This window comes from Typopeltis vanoorti, chromosome 2, assembly GCF_054136105.1.
Source record: "Typopeltis vanoorti isolate ZY-2024b chromosome 2, IOZ_Tvanoo_1.0, whole genome shotgun sequence".
NCBI lineage: Eukaryota > Metazoa > Arthropoda > Arachnida > Uropygi > Thelyphonidae > Typopeltis > Typopeltis vanoorti.
Window position 1 is genome coordinate 30,728,768 of NC_143550.1, and position 19,006 is coordinate 30,747,773.

A 19,006-nucleotide genomic window follows, 5' to 3' on the forward strand; every position below is an offset into this window, starting at 1 on the left:
TAATTAAATAAATAATATAGAAATACAGACAGGAATTATATTTTCTAAAATATCAATTGTTTTGCATTAGTTTATCATATATTTGTATTATTACAATATTATTTTAACTTTCTTGCAATAAATTTTCCCTGCAAAGAACTGTCTGTCAATGATTCTTCCTGTGATGAATTTTCCAAATGTGATCCATATAGAACATCATTAATGAACATCAGTATTATACTGAATATATGAAACCTCAAAAGTCTGGTCTGGAACAACATAGTACTGACACTAAACACAATGGGACGTATCCAGTGGGTTAAAGCTCATCTTCTCCATAGAAACAGTTTTATATATGAATGCCTTTTCAAAGAAAGTTGCAAAGCCCTTTTACATCGGCCAAATCTGAATCGGAATGATTGTCTCTCCCCCCCAAAAGTTTGGGAGATTCTCATTTTATGTAACCATCAAAAATAGTTTTAATAATATTGTTTATTAATATATTAGTTTCTAGTATGCAGCAACGGTTTTTAATTGGTAAACCGATTGTTGCATGTACCTTGCATTCCTGTTTCTTTGATTTGCTTGTTTCATGCACCGATGATGTACTGTTGTTTTCAGTATGAAACATCTGTACTTTCATTTCATTAAAGTTAATTACTGTGGTTATTGTGTAATTTGTTGTTTACAGTCATGCCACAGGTACCTTTAAAGATTTCAGAAGAACTGTTATCCTAAGCAGATGATTTCTATACTCTTGTTTAATCCTTCTAGACACCATACAGAAGAGAGTAATGATGTGAAAAGTTATATCACCATTCTGTATATCAACCTCTAATTCTACCTTAAAAAAGAATCTCACTCCCTTAAGAAAGCTTCTTAAGGGAGTGAGATTGCCTTAAGAAAGCTCCCTTTAAGGGAGCTTTCTTAAGGCAATCTCTTAAGGCAATAAAGCAAGAAAGTTATCTTAAGAAAGCTCCCTTAAGGGGGAGCTTTCTTAAGATAACTTTCTTTCACTTCCTTAAGAAAGCTTCAATCCTGACTTCATCCAGGAAAACCTAAACATAACAATCATCCATGTGTGTACCGTTTTTGGTGTGACTGTCATTCCCCATACTATGGACAAACAGATAAATCAATCGAGCTTTGCATCGAAGAACATCTCAGAGATATCACCTAGGGTAGAACCAGGACCATGGCCTTATCCAGTCATGTGCTTAATTCTTCTAATCCCAATGACTATCAGTCCACTATACACTCAGTAAACTGGGACAGATCCAAAATTATTTACAAATGCTATGCTGAACTTGAAAGACAAATCTTGTAATCAACAGAAATTGCACTAAATCCTGTTCACATTAATGTCAACCTCAGCTACAACCTTTCTGATTGTTACTCCTCTGCTATTCAGCTAAGGCAATCTTGAAACCACATCCTTGTGCACAAGAACAAAATGCAGTTAATCTGTGAATCCATTCTAATGTGAGCAATCCATTAATAATTTAGAACTTTAGTGATGTACCAAAGTAATGTTTTTCTTGTATATCTCTTTTCTCTTCTATGTACTATGTACCCAATGAAGTCTTCTAGAAATACAAAACTAGTACTGCCTTTAAAAATAAATTAGTTATATTCTAATTTAACATTTGGCTATATAGTCACAAGTGATTTTCCTTAAAAAATCTATATGTATAAATTAAAAATATCCACTGAGTGTGAGACAGAGGGGGAAAGAGAGAGAGAGAGAGACAGAGAGAGAAAATGAGTGATCTTCTGAATGTCCAAAAACTGACAAGCCTACATGAAACCAGGAAAGCATGGAGATAATACTTCAGGGAATTAAATAAAAGAAAATGTTTTTGTGGATCGTTTACTAGCTGATGTGACAGAGATGAACAACTTGCTAGCTACATTTGACTTGAAAAAAAATTATAAGTTAAATAGAATATTCTACTTCCCCTTTTCCTCAAAAAATGAAAATGTTAATATCTAAAAGTTACTCAAAAATATTTTTTCTTTTAAGAAAACAAACCACTTTATATATAAACTTTGGAAAACTACGAGTGATACAACATTTTGTTTTGTGAAACTATTAATAGTATTATTGGGACAGATTCATCATAACCTGTGAGTGACTGTCAGTTCCAGTCTGAAGTTTAATTAATGTTTAATTAATAACAAGCAGATAGTTAGAAAGTATTAATGATATACAAATTATTATTTTTATAATTTTATTTAAAAATATATTTCATAATTTTTTTAATGATAGCACATTAGCCGTGGATGGATGGATAATCTGTAAATCCATAGTACACATTCAAACTAATTCAGGCTTCCAATAAGCAAGATGGTCACACATCTGGTGATGAAAATCAACTGCTACTTAAAGATTTTCACTAGCTTCTATAACACATATGCTGCAGTGGGATTCAAATCCATAACCTGTTGTTGCAAAATTGAGACACACTATTAACAACTGTTAATAACTAATGATATTATGGACACTGCTGAAATTCCAGCAATTTTTTCTGTATAATTCAATTCGACTCTTTTTTTTCTTTATTGATGACATCTTCTTCATAAACATATAATGCAAATGTAGGGTGAAACATCTGCATCCAGCTAGCAAATGATATGCAATCGTTAGTCAAATTACTCAAGCAATCAGTGGTTCAATTTCATTTATGTGAAACAGAAATTAATAATACAGTAAAGACTATAAAATATAAAAATCTCTTACTCTACAAAATAGTCTTATATAAGTTTACTCACATTTAAAACATTATTAACACTTTTTTGTATCGAAGTTTTCTCTTCTTGACTGCACTGAACCCCTTGGCAAAGTTAAAGGACACAAAACTCACAGAACAATTACATTAATTTATACTGATTCAGTGTTTTAATTAATATCAGTAACCCTAATCTTCATGCTTCATAAGAGAAATGGTCAAACATTCACACAATAAGATTTTTTTTTTTTAACAAATATCAGCAGTTGGACTACTTTCTTGTTGTTTATAAATACATTAGACATATGTTGTCAGCAACTTTTTTTTTTCCGATGAAGAGCCATTTTGGTAAAAGTGGCATTGAATCAAATATTTTCACAACTGTACCTGAAAAAGGTCAACAATAACAGAAAAAACACAGTGTGATATTTCTGATTTAAAGCGTGTGATCAAGCATGTTAATGTAAAAACACACACGTGTTTTTACATTAACATGTAAAAATATTACATCTGAATTTTAATTATATTAATTTGATTTTTTTATTAATGATAATAGCAACAGTAATCTCTGATTCTTTTCATTAAAATAAAAAAATAAAATAAAACTAATATCTGAATAGCTAAAAAATATTACTGAAAGAGTCATGGATTGCTGATCTCAGCAGCAGATCAAAGTAACCAATGAAAATGATAATGCTAAAATTAGTTTTTGTATACAACTCCACTCTAATTTTGATAACTGTTTCATTAATAGTAACAAATGTTACTTTCTCTAACATGGGATTGCAGAATATGGTAATTACAACACACTAAAATATTCAAAATAAGTCACTTATTAATAGCTATATGCACACTTAAATATTTCAGTATTTTTTTGCAGTGTTATCAGAATTAATATTAAACTTATCAGTACCAGTACATTATAATATACAACAGAAACAATAACTACTTAACCAGGTACTGCTGTGATCTATAGCATTAGAACATAGTAATTAGATAATCTTATATTTAGTCTTAGATGGTATTCAAAAATCATGCTGAATGTTTAATGAAATGAACATAGCGTTAACATTTTAAATGGGGCTGCTTAAGTTCAAAACTATATAACTGAGAGGAGACCTCTACATAGCCATTAAAGGAATGTGAAGAACCGACCAGGACTCCTGACCTAATATCCAATCCTCACCTTCTCGTGGTGCAACCTGTTAGGTATCCACCTGGATACTGAACAAACGAGAATGAGCTAGCAATTTTGGATTTAGCTGACCAAATTGAATTCTTATTGACTTAAACCATGATATAAAATGATGGTACAACATTGTCACCAGGTTAAACAAGCCCCCCCCCCCTTTTTTTTTTATCCATCCGGGAAACCAGGGCAAACTGCAAAAAGTCAGCTATTGTAACAAATTCTAAAACACATCCCAACTAAACAACACCAGAGTTCAAGATTGGTACTATCAATATAAGAAGCTTGAATGGCAAAGAAATGGTCCCTATTATGGTGATATGTACAACTGAAACAAAAAAAGACAAAAACTGGTGAGAGCTTTCTGAGCAATAAATACAAAATGTTATATTCAGGAAATGACAATCAAAGAAAAAAAGGAGTAGCCATAATTATTCAACACTAAACACAAGGCTAATCATCTTGAATGGCAGGCCACATCAAGTAGAGTGATATGAGCAAATATCATAATGGAGAATTGTGCAATGAGACTTATTTGTAACTATGGTCCCACCCACAGAAGGTTATAATAAGGTAGAAGTGGAGGAATTTTTTGAGGTTTTAGAGAAAGCAACTGACACAACGAAAAATAAAAAGTTGGTCCTTGTTGGGATCTAAATAGCAGAGTGGGAAATGATTGTCAGACATACAAAAATATTTTTGTATGTCTGACAATTTGGAGAAAAGAGCCAAGTTAATAATAATCGCAAGTACCTATTGGATTTCTGCTCAATACATGGACTGGTTGTACTAACACAATGTTCCAACATAAAAATGTGCACAAATTCACATGGAGAGAAGAGGCAAGGAACAAAAAAAGTCTCAATGACTATGTTATCGTAGATAGCGATGTTTTCTCCCTAGTGCAGGGCACTTGAGTGAACAGAGGATGTGAAATTCGAAGTGATTACCTTTTAGTCTTGAGCAGGATAAAATTGAATTTCATATTAAAAAGAAGAACATGTAAGAAAGTTTTAAAGTGAATAAAAGTTCAGCAGCTCTCAGATGTGAACTGTAGACTAAAATATATAAACATCATTCAAGATAAAAATGAAAGAGTTTGAGAACAGGAACCAAATCTTGAAGGTTCGGTGGCAAGCCATGAAGAAAACATTGATTCAGCCAGAGAGGCATTGCAAGGAGAGAAAAATCAGAACTCCATGGTGGAGTTCTCATTTTCTGATTAGAGAATACAGAGGCATTCTCAGAGAATTCCTCTGTATTCTCTAAGGGCACAAGCTAACTTATTTGCCAGGAACTTTAGATATGCTTTCTTCTTTTCCTTCACTGCCTCTTTAACACAGTAAGTTAAAGAGGCAATGAAGGAAAAGAAGAAAGCATATTTAAAGTTCCTGGCAAATAAGTTAGCTTGTGCTTTTAGAGAATACAGAGGCAAACGTAAGAAAGCTAAACACTGTGTAAAACAAAACTAGCTAAATAAAAGTAATTGGAAGACTTTCGTAAAAAGATTGAAAATAAATATAAAGAAGTTGGCAAGATATTCGGGAGGTTGTTGAAGAAGTTCAGAAATGGAGGAAAGAGTGTTGTAAAAGGAATTAGAGATGATAAAGGGGACATGAAAACTGCAGAAAAAGATATCCTTGAAGTAGATGATATTCGACCGGAAATGCTCAAGTATAGAGGTATAAAAGTCTTACAGTGGCTGCACTACATAGTTCAAAAATCCTGGACAGAGGGACGAATTCCAGATAATTGAGTAGAACCTCTCATAGTACCCATATATAAAAAGGGAAATAAAACTGAATGTGAAAATTACAGAGGTATTTCCTCTACTGAGTGTTTCTGGTAAGATTAATATAAGCATACTTGAGAAACAGTCAAGAAGGATTGCAGAAGGGAAGCTTAGTGAAGAACAAGCGGGATTCAGGCCAAATAGAGGCTGTCATGATCAGATTTTCACTTTACGACAAATAGTTGAGAAATAATGAGAATATAACAAAGATCTGTATTTAAGTTTTGTAGATCTATAAAAAGCATATGACAAGGTGCCAAGAGAGAGAGAAGCTATTTAAAACGCTGCAATTGTATGGTGTCAATGGGACATTATATCAAGCAATTCACAGTATCTGTTTAAGCTATAAGTCAGCAGTTTGACTTGAAGGAGGTACAAGAAGATGGTTTGAGGTAAAATCAGGAGTGTGATAAGGATGTACATTATCCCCTCTGTTATTCATTATTTATATGGATCACATTATGAAGGAAAGTGGTATTAAATCTGATATCAAAATTGGAGATGTTATTGTTAGCTCTTTGCTTTATGCAGACGATGTTAAACTTCTAAATAAATCTGCTACAAGTCTGCAAGATTCCCTGACTAAATTGAATAACTGTTGTTCTAGATATGGTGTGAAGGTCAGCAATAACAAGGTAAAGACAATGAAAATAGGCAGAAACATTGAAAATATCAACTGCATTGTGAATGGAGAACCTATAGAACAAGTTAAACACTTCAGCTACTTAAAATACCATTTTTTAATGAAGATAGTAAATTAAATATGGAAATAGACAACAGAATTAACAAAGCTGGTATGGTAGGAAGTCAACTGAATAAATTTATATGGAATAAGAAAGAAATTAGTCAAAACATTAAATTAGTTGTATACAAGACAGCGTTCAAATCAATTTTAACTTATGGATCTGAGAGCTGGGTTAGAAGTAAAACACTGAACGGATATGAGAGTCCTGAGAAAGATCAGGTGCATGAACAGATGGCATCAATGGCAATACCATATTAAAAATGAGGATATTAGGAAAGAACTTCACATTGGTAGCATCCAGGAATGTGTTAGCAGAGCTAATCACAGGTAGCAAGGTCACTTGAACAGAATAGGAGAAGAAAGATTAGCAAAACAAGAGTTCTCTACCAGGTTGGCAGGAAAAAGACCCAGAGGAGGGCCAAGATATAGGTGCATTGGTATGGTAAAACATGCCTTAGAAGATAGAAATATAAGATCTGATAATGTTGGCATCTTGACAGGTAACAGATTGATTTATAGGAAAATTGTTGATAGGAAGTTAGTAATGATGTAAATTTTTCATGTAGTACTATCATATGCTGTATACCCCTTTGGGTACATGGAAGGACTTTGATGATGATGTAGTGTTTTGAAAAGCTTTTTTCTTGGCACTCTGTCATATGTTTTTTTTTTTACAAAACTATAAAATGTAACTACAGATTCTTGTCACATTCTAATGATTTCTCAACTATTTGTCATAAATATTGGAAGTGTATTAAAATTTATTTTAATGTATATTCAATTGTACGTTGTAATTTCCTTAAGCTATTTAGTAAGAATGTAAAACCAGCATCTAAGCCTTTCCACGAGTATTTGTCATCAAGTAACAACATGATCTTAGTACTATCATAACCTGTACATCCCTTGAGGTTACATGTCAGGAATTTTATGATGTTTCATCTCTGTCACAGACATGAAATACACAAACAATGAAAAATATAGTGGAATTGAACTGAACAAAGTGTAAAGTCCTGATAGGAAGAGTGCCCTCTATGGACACTCTTCCTATCAGGAAATATCACAATGGAGAATTGTACAATGAGACTTATTTGTGCCTATGGTCACACCCACAGAAGGTTTTAATAAGGAAGAAGTGGAGGAATTTTTTTGAGGCTTTTAGAGAAAGCAACACATTCAGAGAAAGTCTTGGTTGACACAGATTCTAAAAAAAAACCCTTTCATATTTCAGGTTATGGTGATGAATTTTCTTCCATTCTAGGCATAGACTGCTTGAGAATCAAAGCTAGATAATTGGATGAGTCCTCCATGTAATCTTTTAAGGAATGCAGAGAACCAACAGGGATTCTGGTCTAATGTCCAATCCTCACCTTCTCATGGTGCATCCTGTTAGGTATACACCTGGATACTGGAGAAACGAGGATGGGCTGACAATTTGGGATTTAGTCAACTGTATTCTTATGGGCTTAAACAAAAATGCAAAAGAATGGAACAACATGACAGAATTTCATGCCAGTTGCAACATCACTCAGTTAAACAAGGCCCCATAAGGAAAAGAAATGGAACTGGTAGAAGAATTGGCAAAGTACAAGATCGACACGATAGGTATTACCGAAGCAAAGAAGATAAAAATGGGTGAGATCTTTCTAAGCAACAAATACAAAATGTTATATTAAGGCAATAACAATCAACAAAAAAATGTAGCTATAGTATTTAACACTAAATATGAAGATATATTGCGGTTTTTATCTGTTTTATTGTGCCCTCTGTTATTCATTATCTATATGGATCATTCTTACTAAATAACTTAAGGAAATTACAACGTACATTAAATATACATTAAATTAAACTTTAATATATTTCCAATATTTCGTTGCCGAAATATTGGAAATTCTTAGCCATTGGGCTGAAGGTCTCCTGATGTAAGCCTACCAAATTTGGGGCAGTCTCATGCAACCAAATTTGTTGAGGTTTGGCATGTTTCTTAGGGCTAGGCTGATTCCATGAATAGTCTTTCAAATTTGAACTTGCTATGGTGTATTATTGTGGCTTTCTTCCACCGTATTCTGTGGCGTGTATCCAGAGCATTGTCTGCAAGACCAGAGTGGCTGTACCGGTGAAACCGGATGTAGTCTGTGTGTTCTGAAATTCTGATATTCGCTGTCCTGCCTGTTTGGACAAAGTACGACAACTTACAGCTGCAAGGGACCCGGTATACACCAGGTGGGTCTAGGTGGAGTGGTTGGTCTTTAGTGGAGTGGATAAGGGATGCCAATTTTCTATAAGGTCTGTAACAAGAGGTCATGTTTTTAAGATTTTGATAATTTTTTCCGAGGTGCCTCAGATGTTGGGAATGGTGAAGGATTTAGAGTAATCCTTGTTGTGAGGGGGAGGGGTTTGTGGTTTACTGGTTTCAATATTTTGTGGATTTTTTTTTTTTTTTGGGGGGGGGGGGGGTAGCCATTGGCTGAGAAAGTGTTGAGGATGTAATTTAGTTCAGTGGTCAGGGCATTGTCATTTGAACAGATTAGTTTAGCCCTGTTGTATAGTGTCTTAAACACTCCATATTGTTGTGAGGGGGGGGGGGGGATGGTGGGATTGTTGGTGAATGTATCTGCCTTTATGGGCGGGTTTTCTATAAACTGAGAAAACCGAGGTTCCATTAGGCTGGGGGTGACTAGTGTGTCTAGGAAAGGGAGGCTGTTGTTTTCCTCTTTTTCCAGGATGAACTTAATTCTGGGGTGTTAGTTGATTAAGTGTGTTAAGAAGGAGTGTATCAGAGCCATATGACCAAATAGCGAACTGACCAAATAGCTTTTAGGACAACCATAGCTTCCTTGCTTCGTTCTCATTTACTGTGTTTAGTGCCTGCATGCACGTCTTTATTGTAAGCTCCTTTGAAGATGGCAACGTGATGTTGCCGAAATATTGGAAATATATTAAAGTTTAATTTAATCTATATTCTATTGTATGTTGTAATTTTAATTTCCTTATACAACCAACGTTTAAGCCTGTATACGAGAATTATGTGGATCATTATGAAGGAAAGTGGTATTAAATCTGATATCAAAATTAGAGGTGTCAATTCTTTGCTTTATGCAAACAATGTTAAACTTCTAAATAAATCTGCTACAAGTCTGCAAGATTCCCTGACTAAATTAATAACTGTTTCAATTTAGTCACACGTTTAGAAAATTAGTTTTATAGTATATTAGAGTAGATTTTTGTGTTTTTAGAATATTTAGTGTCTTTATAGTATATTTTTATTGTCATATTTTAATATTAAATACAGGTGTAAAATGGCACCAAAAATGCAGAAGAAATGAAATGCTAACAAGAACAACGAAGTAGTGAACAAGAAGGCTTTTTCCACTAAAGACAATATTAAAGAGGATACTGAAAATAATTTAACCTCTGAGATTGCTAGTCTAAAGCAGATTATTCAACAGATGATGAATGATTATTCAACAGATTCAACTACAGAAAGTTGAGCAGCATGTAGAGGAACACAGGGAGAATAAAAAAAGTTCAGCAGCAAAATGGAAAATGAAGTATGAAATCAGGTAAGTTAGTGCATAATAACAAAAATCTGGTAAGCAAAGTAGATTATAAAAAGAAGGATGTTATTTGGTATGGTGATTTTCCATAAAACATGCCACACATACAGGGGTTATAAACATCAAGTTTTCTAGTGCAAAAATTGAAAATATAATGCATGCAAATCAAAAACAGAAAAGTAAATGAGATCGTAATTGTAGTAGGCACTAACAACTTAACTAGTGATAAGTTCTGTATGAGAGAGGATATGAAAGGGTTGATGGAAAAGGTGAGAGTGAAGAATGAGAAAGTAAAAACAGTAAGTATATTACCTCAATATGATAAAAATGAATTATGAAGAAGAGCTATGATGGCAAATGATTCGATGCATAGACTGTATAGGAGGAATGGATGCGAGTTTTTGGATGCATGGAGTGAGTTTGAGGGAAGATTGGATTTGTATAATAGGGACAATCTACACTTTAGGAGTCTTGAAAAATTATTAATTGATACAAGACCTAACACAAAGAATCATGGAAACTGAATTCTGATAGGAAGAATAGTGAGAATTTGTGTGTAAGAGTAGCAATGTTAGGTAACTGCATTACCATATTGTTAATGATGGGAATGGTTATTATTATGGAATTGACTATGAAGAGAGAACGATTCAGCGTTCATCTGGTTCTGACATATCAAACATGTGTAATGACATCTGCATAAGTAAGGAACTACATAAGAACAGAGATCTGCAAGTTGTTGAACTGTGTCATGCAGACCACAGACAAGTGTATGCAAAGGAGCATGTAGGTAATTTATTATATCTGTACATGAATGCCAGGAGTATCAGAAACAAAGGAGTAGAGTTTGTTGTCTTGGTTAATATACTGAGACCACATGTTGTAGGCATTACTGAGACTTGGTTATCAGAAGCAGACGTACTAACTGGTATTGAGTGCAAAGAGTACAGTATTTTTAGGAAAGATAGACAGGATAGGGGAGGAGGAGACATGATGCTAAATATGAAATGTCTTGAATCCAGTTAGAGTTGAGACCTATGACTGCAATACTAGTAACAATTTTTCATGTGGCAGTGAATTTGAAGACATCTGGTATGAGGTGGAATCTAACAAGATAAAATACACAGTAAAGTGATCCATTCATTTTAGAAATTATAGACTTTACAACCGTGTTATAAATAACTCTTTTAATTTCCCGACATTTTGACCTTCATATTAAGATCATCTGGAGTATATACAAATATACAAGGACAAGCTGAGTTACATTACACACATAGTAAGCTAAAGGAACAATGATTTTATCACCGGTTAATCTACTGGCATGACTTCTAGCAGAAAAAAAAAATTATAAATTAATTATTTTGAAACTACATCAAAACTAAATTCCATTTAAGATAACACAGGAAAATATTCTTTCTTATTGATAGTCTTCTTTCAGTAACAATGAAGTCCTATTTTTAACATTACAATTGTTATTTTAGATTTAATTTTAGGATTATCTACTGTTTAGAGATAATTCTTAGAGAGAAAGATTTCGTGGGTAGAATATGTGCCTTCCATATGCTTGGGATTTTTAGACCATCATTATTGTTCAGATTGGGATGGTTGATAAGAATCTCACAGGCTTCCTTAAATTTGAGTTCATCCCATGTTTTGGTGATGTAAACAACTGGGGCTTTTCCAGTCAATTCTATGTAAAGTGTTCAAGGCATGGTCAGAAAGGCCAGCTTCACCATAGCTATTATATTTAATGTGTCGTTTATGTTACTTTTGTCTGATAGGAATTATGCGTCCTGTTTCCCCTATATATGGTATATTACAGGTGCAATAAATACAGTATACTCCAGGGATTTATAACATGGTTGTAAAGTCCATAATTTCTAAAATGAATGCTTATCACCGTGCAACACTAAAAGAAAGGACACAGTGAAGTGATGTTACAGACCTGGAGGATAGTTGCTAGACGAAGAAATGCATAAACAACAATTGCCAGGATAGCCTAAATGTCAATCCATAAAGAGAAAACTGATATAACTTAGATATAGGGAACAGTGATAGCATAGTAGTAATCTCTGTGTAGAGAGTCGTGAAATACAGAGGAAGATTAAGTATTTTGTTAATTATATTGAGATTGAGGCATTACATGAAAAGGTGTGATGTATATGGTTAAATTCAGTTGTGACTGAGGGATACCTGGTTGGAACAGAAGTTGATGTTTGCATTAATTATTATTTTTTTTTAAATACCAAATTTAGAATTATAGCCAATCAAATTGTATTTTGTATTGGCTTAAACCAAAATCAATGATGATACAACAGAATGAAATTTCATGCCGGCTGGGCCACTGCCCAGTTAAACAAAGTCTTTGCTGTTTTTGTCAGGAATCATGATGGACCACGAAAAGTAAGCTACTGGAACAAAGAACAAACTCCAACTCAACAAAATTCAAGATAGGTATAAAATCTTCTCTTTATTCCCTGATGCTATATCTTCAATATTGCCATAATTGAAATCATAATGATCATCCTTTGTTTACTTACTAAGCCAAGTTGCCTATACATTTCCTTATCTGCAATCCCTGGCATTTAACATCATCCCACCAAATATCTTTCTATCAATCTCCACTTCACACCATACTGCTTTTCCACTTTTTCTCTTGGTATCAACTTAGATTTAAATCTGATCATCTGTATCTTAAAACTGTGAAACTTTACATAATCCAAATCTTAACTGTTTTGATTACATGTTAGTCTCAAGTAGTAATTGCAAATTTCAACTATTTATTTTTTTGTTTATTTTTACAGAGGCTAATGACTTCACATTAATTCCCTCAGGGATACCATAATGAAAAGCACACATCCTTTCAGACATCCGTAATGCCATGCAATTTTGCTTATGCTTGGATAAAGGATTAAACAAGAATATAATTTCTTGGCACCTTTAATTTATAACCAAATGAAAAATTTTCTACAAAAGCTACTCATTGTTTCCCTTTGAAATTTAACAGTGCATTCTCCTATTAACTCAGTTGGAACTGATGCATGCTATATGATATATCTTGATATATCATATAGCATGCTTGATATATCATCTCTCTCTCTTGCTCTCTCTCTCTCTCTCTGATGATGTCCTTTTAATGCAGGATGAAATAAATTGGAAGTAAATGAATTCTATTTTTTTTTCCACCAAATTTCAGAACTATACACTTTGCAAAATTGAATCGATAGTTCCATAATGTTTCCCACTCATACAATCCATTCAAGTCCTCCTGCAAGTCCACAACATCTGCTTTATTCCTCATCACTCTCTTCGGTGTTTTGTATCATCCATAAAGATGGTGAAAGTTTATTTTTCACTTGGTTAGACTATAATAAATTTAGTTTAATCCTTTATCCAAGTGTGAGCAAACAAAGTTTGCGCCTGAAAATATCTTCAGGACTGAGGTAAGGTAGTACAACAACCAGGCAATTCAGGGGTTATTGCAAAAATAAAGTAGATGCTGAGAATCGTCAATTCCAAGACAACTGGATGGAGGATTATTATTTTATTCTGAATAAAGGTTTGCCTGTATGTTTGCTGTGCAAAGAATCCGTATTCGTCAACAAAGAATACAACTTGAAGAGACACTTTACTTCGAGACATGTGGATCACCCAAAAATTGATGGACAACTACGAAAAGATGAAATACAGAAGTTGAAGAAGAACTTGGATACACAGCAGCAAATGTTCAACAAACAAACAACGCAGCACCACAACATTGTCAAAGCCAGCTTTGCGGTAAGCGAAAAAATTGCTAAGCATTCTAAGTCATTTGGTGAAGGAGAATTTATCAAAGAATGTCTGCTGGATGTTGCAAGTATAATATGTCCTGAAAAGAAAAAAGACTTCGAGAATATTCATTTGTCGAGACGTACTGTTGTCCGACGGATAGAAATTATGGCTGATGATATCAAACAAATTTAAAAGAGAAGATTGCTACATTGGAAGCATTTTAAATTGCTTTGAATGACAGCACCGATTCCTCCGATACAGCACAACTAGCAATATTTATTCGAGGAGTTGATGCAGATTTCAACATCACAGAAGAATTATTGGCACTTCAGCTGTTAAAAAGAACTACTACCGGTGAAGATATATTTGAAACAGTCAACACAGTCTTCGAGAGATTTGGGCTTAAATGGAGTTCACTATCTGGCAAATGCACTGATGGAGCCCCTGAAATGGTTGGTGCACAGAAGGGATTTATTGCAATAGTTCAGAACTACAGATCCATCCGGAAAATTTAACAAATTTTCACTGCATTATCCACCAACAAAATCTCTGTGCAAAATCAATTAAATTCAAAAATGTTATGGAAGTTGTAGTAGCCAGTATTAACTTTATTACGTCACGTGCACTTAATCACTGCCAATTTAAGGAGTATTTGACAGACCTATTTTTGGATTATGAAGATGTGTCTTATTATTGTGAAGTGAGGTGGTTGAGTAAAGGTAAAATGTTAAAACGATTTTATGATCTGAGACAAGACATTGCAGATTTTATGGACATAAAAGGAAACACAATTAACCAAGTAAAAGATGATGAGTGGGTGTGTGATTTAGCATTCCTTGTGTAGATGTCACCGGATACCTAAACGAACTGAATCTTAAATTGCAAAAACAAGAACAGTTGGTTCATGAACTGCATGGACATGTCAAAGCTTTTTGTAATAAACTAAGATTGTTGGAAAGTCAGTTAAGAGCTAAAAATTCTTATCGTTTTCCTACTCTAGCAACTCATAAAAATATCCCTTATAATTGTTATGGAGATGAACTGACGGCACGAATAAAGCAATTTGATACAAGGTTTGCCGACTTCAAAAACAGAGACTCCACATTCACTATATTTGCTCGTCCGATGGATGCTGATGTAAATAATGTGCCAGAAAACTTACAGATGGAACTTATTGAGTTTCAGGCGGATTTTAGTGCTAAAATCACAATTTAACAACATTGCTTTGACTGATTTTTATAAATTTTATTTGGTGGAAGAAAAATATACAAATTTACACGCCTTTTTAAGAAAAATTGTTTGTCTTTTCAGCAGCCCATATATGTGTGAACAGTTTTTTTCAAGAATGAAATACAATAAATCAAAAATTCGGACAAAAACCTCGAAAATTCTATGCGATTATCCTTAAGTAATTCTTCACATTAAATTGTTATGTCGTTCATTATATTATAAAATTTATGTAGAGCTTTATACCTAAGCATTATATTATAAATAAATGAAATATGAAGTAGCAACTTGTTTCAATTCATTTAATATTAATTTATTTTATTTAATAATTTGATCCGGCCCTTGACTCTGAGACAGAATGATAATTTGGTCCCCGAACCAGGAAAGGTTGCCCATGCCTGCATTAATGGAAGGACCACTAACCAGACCGGTTTCGACGTTTATTGAGGTCCCGTCAGTGGGAGCCAGGTCCTATAGGTAAAGATGCCCAATAGGCAACTCCTATAGGTAAAGATGACCTCTCCATTGCTTCTGCCTTGGTATCTTCACTTCTGGGCTTGGCTCCCACTGACGAGACCTCAATAAAGGTCGAAATCAGTCTGGGTAGTGGCCCTTCCCTTAATGCATAACATTATACATATCCGTAATTAGATGTGTTTTGCATTATGGGAGATACTGAGATAGGAGTGATGTTAGCTTGGTCCGCCTTTGCTATGAGTTTCCCGGTGTTGTACTACCTTACCTCAGTCCTGAAGATATTTTAAGGCGCAAACTTTGTTTTCTCACACTTGGATAAAGGATTAAACTAAATTTATTATAGTCTAATCAAGTGAAAAATAAACTTTCAACATCTTTCTCTAAATCCAGAGTAATTTAATAATAAGGTGGCACACCTTTTGGCAACTCCTATAGGTAAAGATGACCTCTTCATTGCTTCTGCCTTGGTATCTTCACTTCTGGGCCTGGCTCCCATAAGGTCAAAATCGGTCTGAGCAGTGGCCCTTCCCTTAATGCATAACATTATACATATCTGCAAGGAGATGTCTTTTGCATTATGGGAGATACTGAGATAGGAGTGATGTTAGCTTGGTCCACCTTTGCTACGAGTTGCCCGGTGTTATACTACTTTACCTCAGTCCTGAAGATATTTTCAGGCGCAAACTTTGTTTGCTCACATTTGGATAAAGAATTAAACTAAATTTATTATTATTATCATCCACAAACAGTTGTATATTACCAATTAAACCCATCCCAGTACCATTAATATACAAACAAAATGCAAAGTCCCTACCATGCTTTACCTCAAAAAGCATGCCCATATTTGCACTACCTATCCTCCACAATGTGGATATATAGTAAACTCGGCTTTTTTTTTGGGCGGGGGCTCAGAAATTCAGTTCAAGACCATTCCCCCCACCCATATAAAGTTCCATTCCTAATATCCATTCATTCCTATTTGCACTTAATCAACTACTTTAATACCCACTACTCTCGAGATACTGATTAATTGATAATTTGCTACCTTTTCGGGCTTCCTTGATGCAATGGAACTATTTTCTCTCTTTCCACTCCCTGTAACCCACCCAGAGCTGAAACTTAAATTAAACAATCTGATCAAATTCTGCTATTCTATTCCCTAGTACATTCTTGTAATACACGAGCTGATATACATGGTTCTGTAATGCTCTATGGGCCATTAGCTTATCTCTGTTTCCACATCAGCATCTGTCGCATTTCTTAATACAATAACTCCACCTGAGTGATCACTCAGTAATTCAACTATTTTACATGCTCTGTAATTCCATCTTTACCCTCTCTCTCTCTCTTAAGTAAAAATTCCATGTTTAAACACTTTCAAGGTGAAGATCACATGATCACTCTCACCAGCTAGCAGTAAAGTGATCACTTTGATTACAGAAGACTTCTGATGCAATTACTAGATCTGACTCTCAAGACCCTACCTTCTATCAGATGCTGCTTCAGATAATTATTCCTTAGTAGCTACATAAATCCCATTTCCTTCCACCCAAGTGTCCTTTCCTATTTCCAATCTACATGCCCAGAACTATCATTATAATTACTTGCCCTTTACTTGAGCTTATTTTCTGATGCATATCTTGGCCTATGGCAGAAACTGACTATACATATTTGTTCTCTTGCTTCTATCTCACACCAGACAGCTTCATATGCACTACTTTCATTGACTCATTTTTTTTTTTTTGTCTGCAGTTCTGCTATCAAACAATACCTCTCGCCCAATCATATTCTCTATCTTCTCTGAAACTATACAATTTGCATTCTACCTGACTAACTATATCTTCTTCTGTCAGCCATGTCTCATTAATGCCAATATCACCTCCCTCTCAATCCAAATGCTTATAACATTAGTCTACATTGGTCCCCTTGGTCTAGACTAGTGGTTCTTAACTGGTGTTCCCCAGAACACTTGTGTTCCGCAAACTGGTTACAAGTGTTCTGCAGGTGAGAGATGTTACATGATAGTTCTGCATGTAATTGGCTACTCTGATCCTGAACAACTGAAGACTGCTTTTTGAAATTTTAAAATTTCATGAGAGCTGTGCGTAGGAATTTGTACGGAAGCTGCTGTATCAATGGTAGGCTCACCTTGCAAAGATAATAAAACCAAATATTATATCAACGCACTGTATTTTGCACAGAGAATCTCCAGTTTCAAAAACATTACCGGCAATATTAAAACCTGTACTAGACCAAGGTGTGAATACGGTAAATTACATCAAGTTAAGAGACCTTTAAAAGCACGTTTTTTTAAAAATATTTTGCATATCTATGGAAGCCAAGTACGAATCTTTGCTTTTGCACACTTAAATAAGATGGTTATCCAGGGTAAAGTGTAATTCCAAATTTTAGAACTTAAGAATGAGTTCTTGTCCTTTTATCAAAATGAAGGTTCAGATGCTTTTGTAAAAATGTCTTCAAAATGCTATTTGGTGTGCTAAAATGCATATTTAGCCGATATTTTTAATTACTTAAATAGCGTTAATACAAGTATCCATGGGAAAAATTAAAATATTTTGATGTATATTGTCAGCTTGTCAGAAAAAAAAAAAGGTATCTCTTTGGAAAACCGCATATCAGAAAAAATACGGTAGATGTGTTTCCTTCGCCCCTTAATAAAAATGTCAAAAGAATTATTTCCGTTATAACAGAACATTTATATTGGAAGAAAAGATTTCAAATTACTTTCTTTCCTTAAATACGCACAATTAAGACTGAATACGAAATCCATTTGGCACAGTTCATACAGCGAGTTGTGAATCTTTGTTACAAGAACAATTAGTTACCTTGTCAATGGATCGTACTCTAAAAATGAAATTCTCTGGAATAACTCTTGAGGAATTTTGGATTTTTGTCCAAGCCAAATACCCAGCTCTCTCCACAAGGGCACTGAAAATTTTGTTACAGATTTCAACATCATATTTTAGTGAGCTCGATTTCTCAATATAAAAACTAAAAAGTGTGAATATTTGACTAATATAGACAAAGAGATGAGGGTACCTATATCACATATTAGACCTGATGTTGCTGAAATCTGCAAAAGCCGACAAGCTCAAGTATCGCATTAAAATAAGTTCATTTTTATAAAAGGAAAGTCCATGCATCTTTTTATTGTTAGTTTTATGACTCTAATGCTTTTGGTGTTCCCCAGATTTTTCTTATAATGAAAAGTGTTCCGTGACTTCAAAAAGATTAAGAACCACTGGTCTAGACCTACCCCTTACTCTTTGTATTAACTAACCCATTCTAAATTATTGGAACTATGGAACCAGTGTAACTATCTTCAGCATTTTTTTTTGTTGTTGTTCATTCTTACACTCACCTTAATCATTGGTGAACACACATTCACTTGCATCCGCCTTACAGCTATAGTTTTTTTCCCTGATTATGTATCTCCAGATGCACTCCATTCAGTAGCACTTTTTCCAGACTGTGAACACTAAATCCATTCAAGTGCAAAACCATCAGACTATATTAAGTCCTTTC

The 19,006-nt window shown here is 34.2% G+C and overlaps 1 protein-coding gene across 1 annotated transcript in view; it reads right to left on the reverse strand.

Moving 5' to 3' along the window:
* gry (trafficking protein particle complex subunit 11 gry) overlaps positions 1 to 19,006 on the reverse strand; it is a 550,052-nt gene that overhangs the window by 248,822 nt on the left and 282,224 nt on the right. Inside the window, exon 17 of the mRNA XM_090404214.1 lies at positions 2,752 to 2,813. Within this exon, the coding sequence (XP_090260340.1) occupies positions 2,752 to 2,813 (62 nt within the window). The remainder of the gene's footprint in view (positions 1 to 2,751; positions 2,814 to 19,006) is intronic.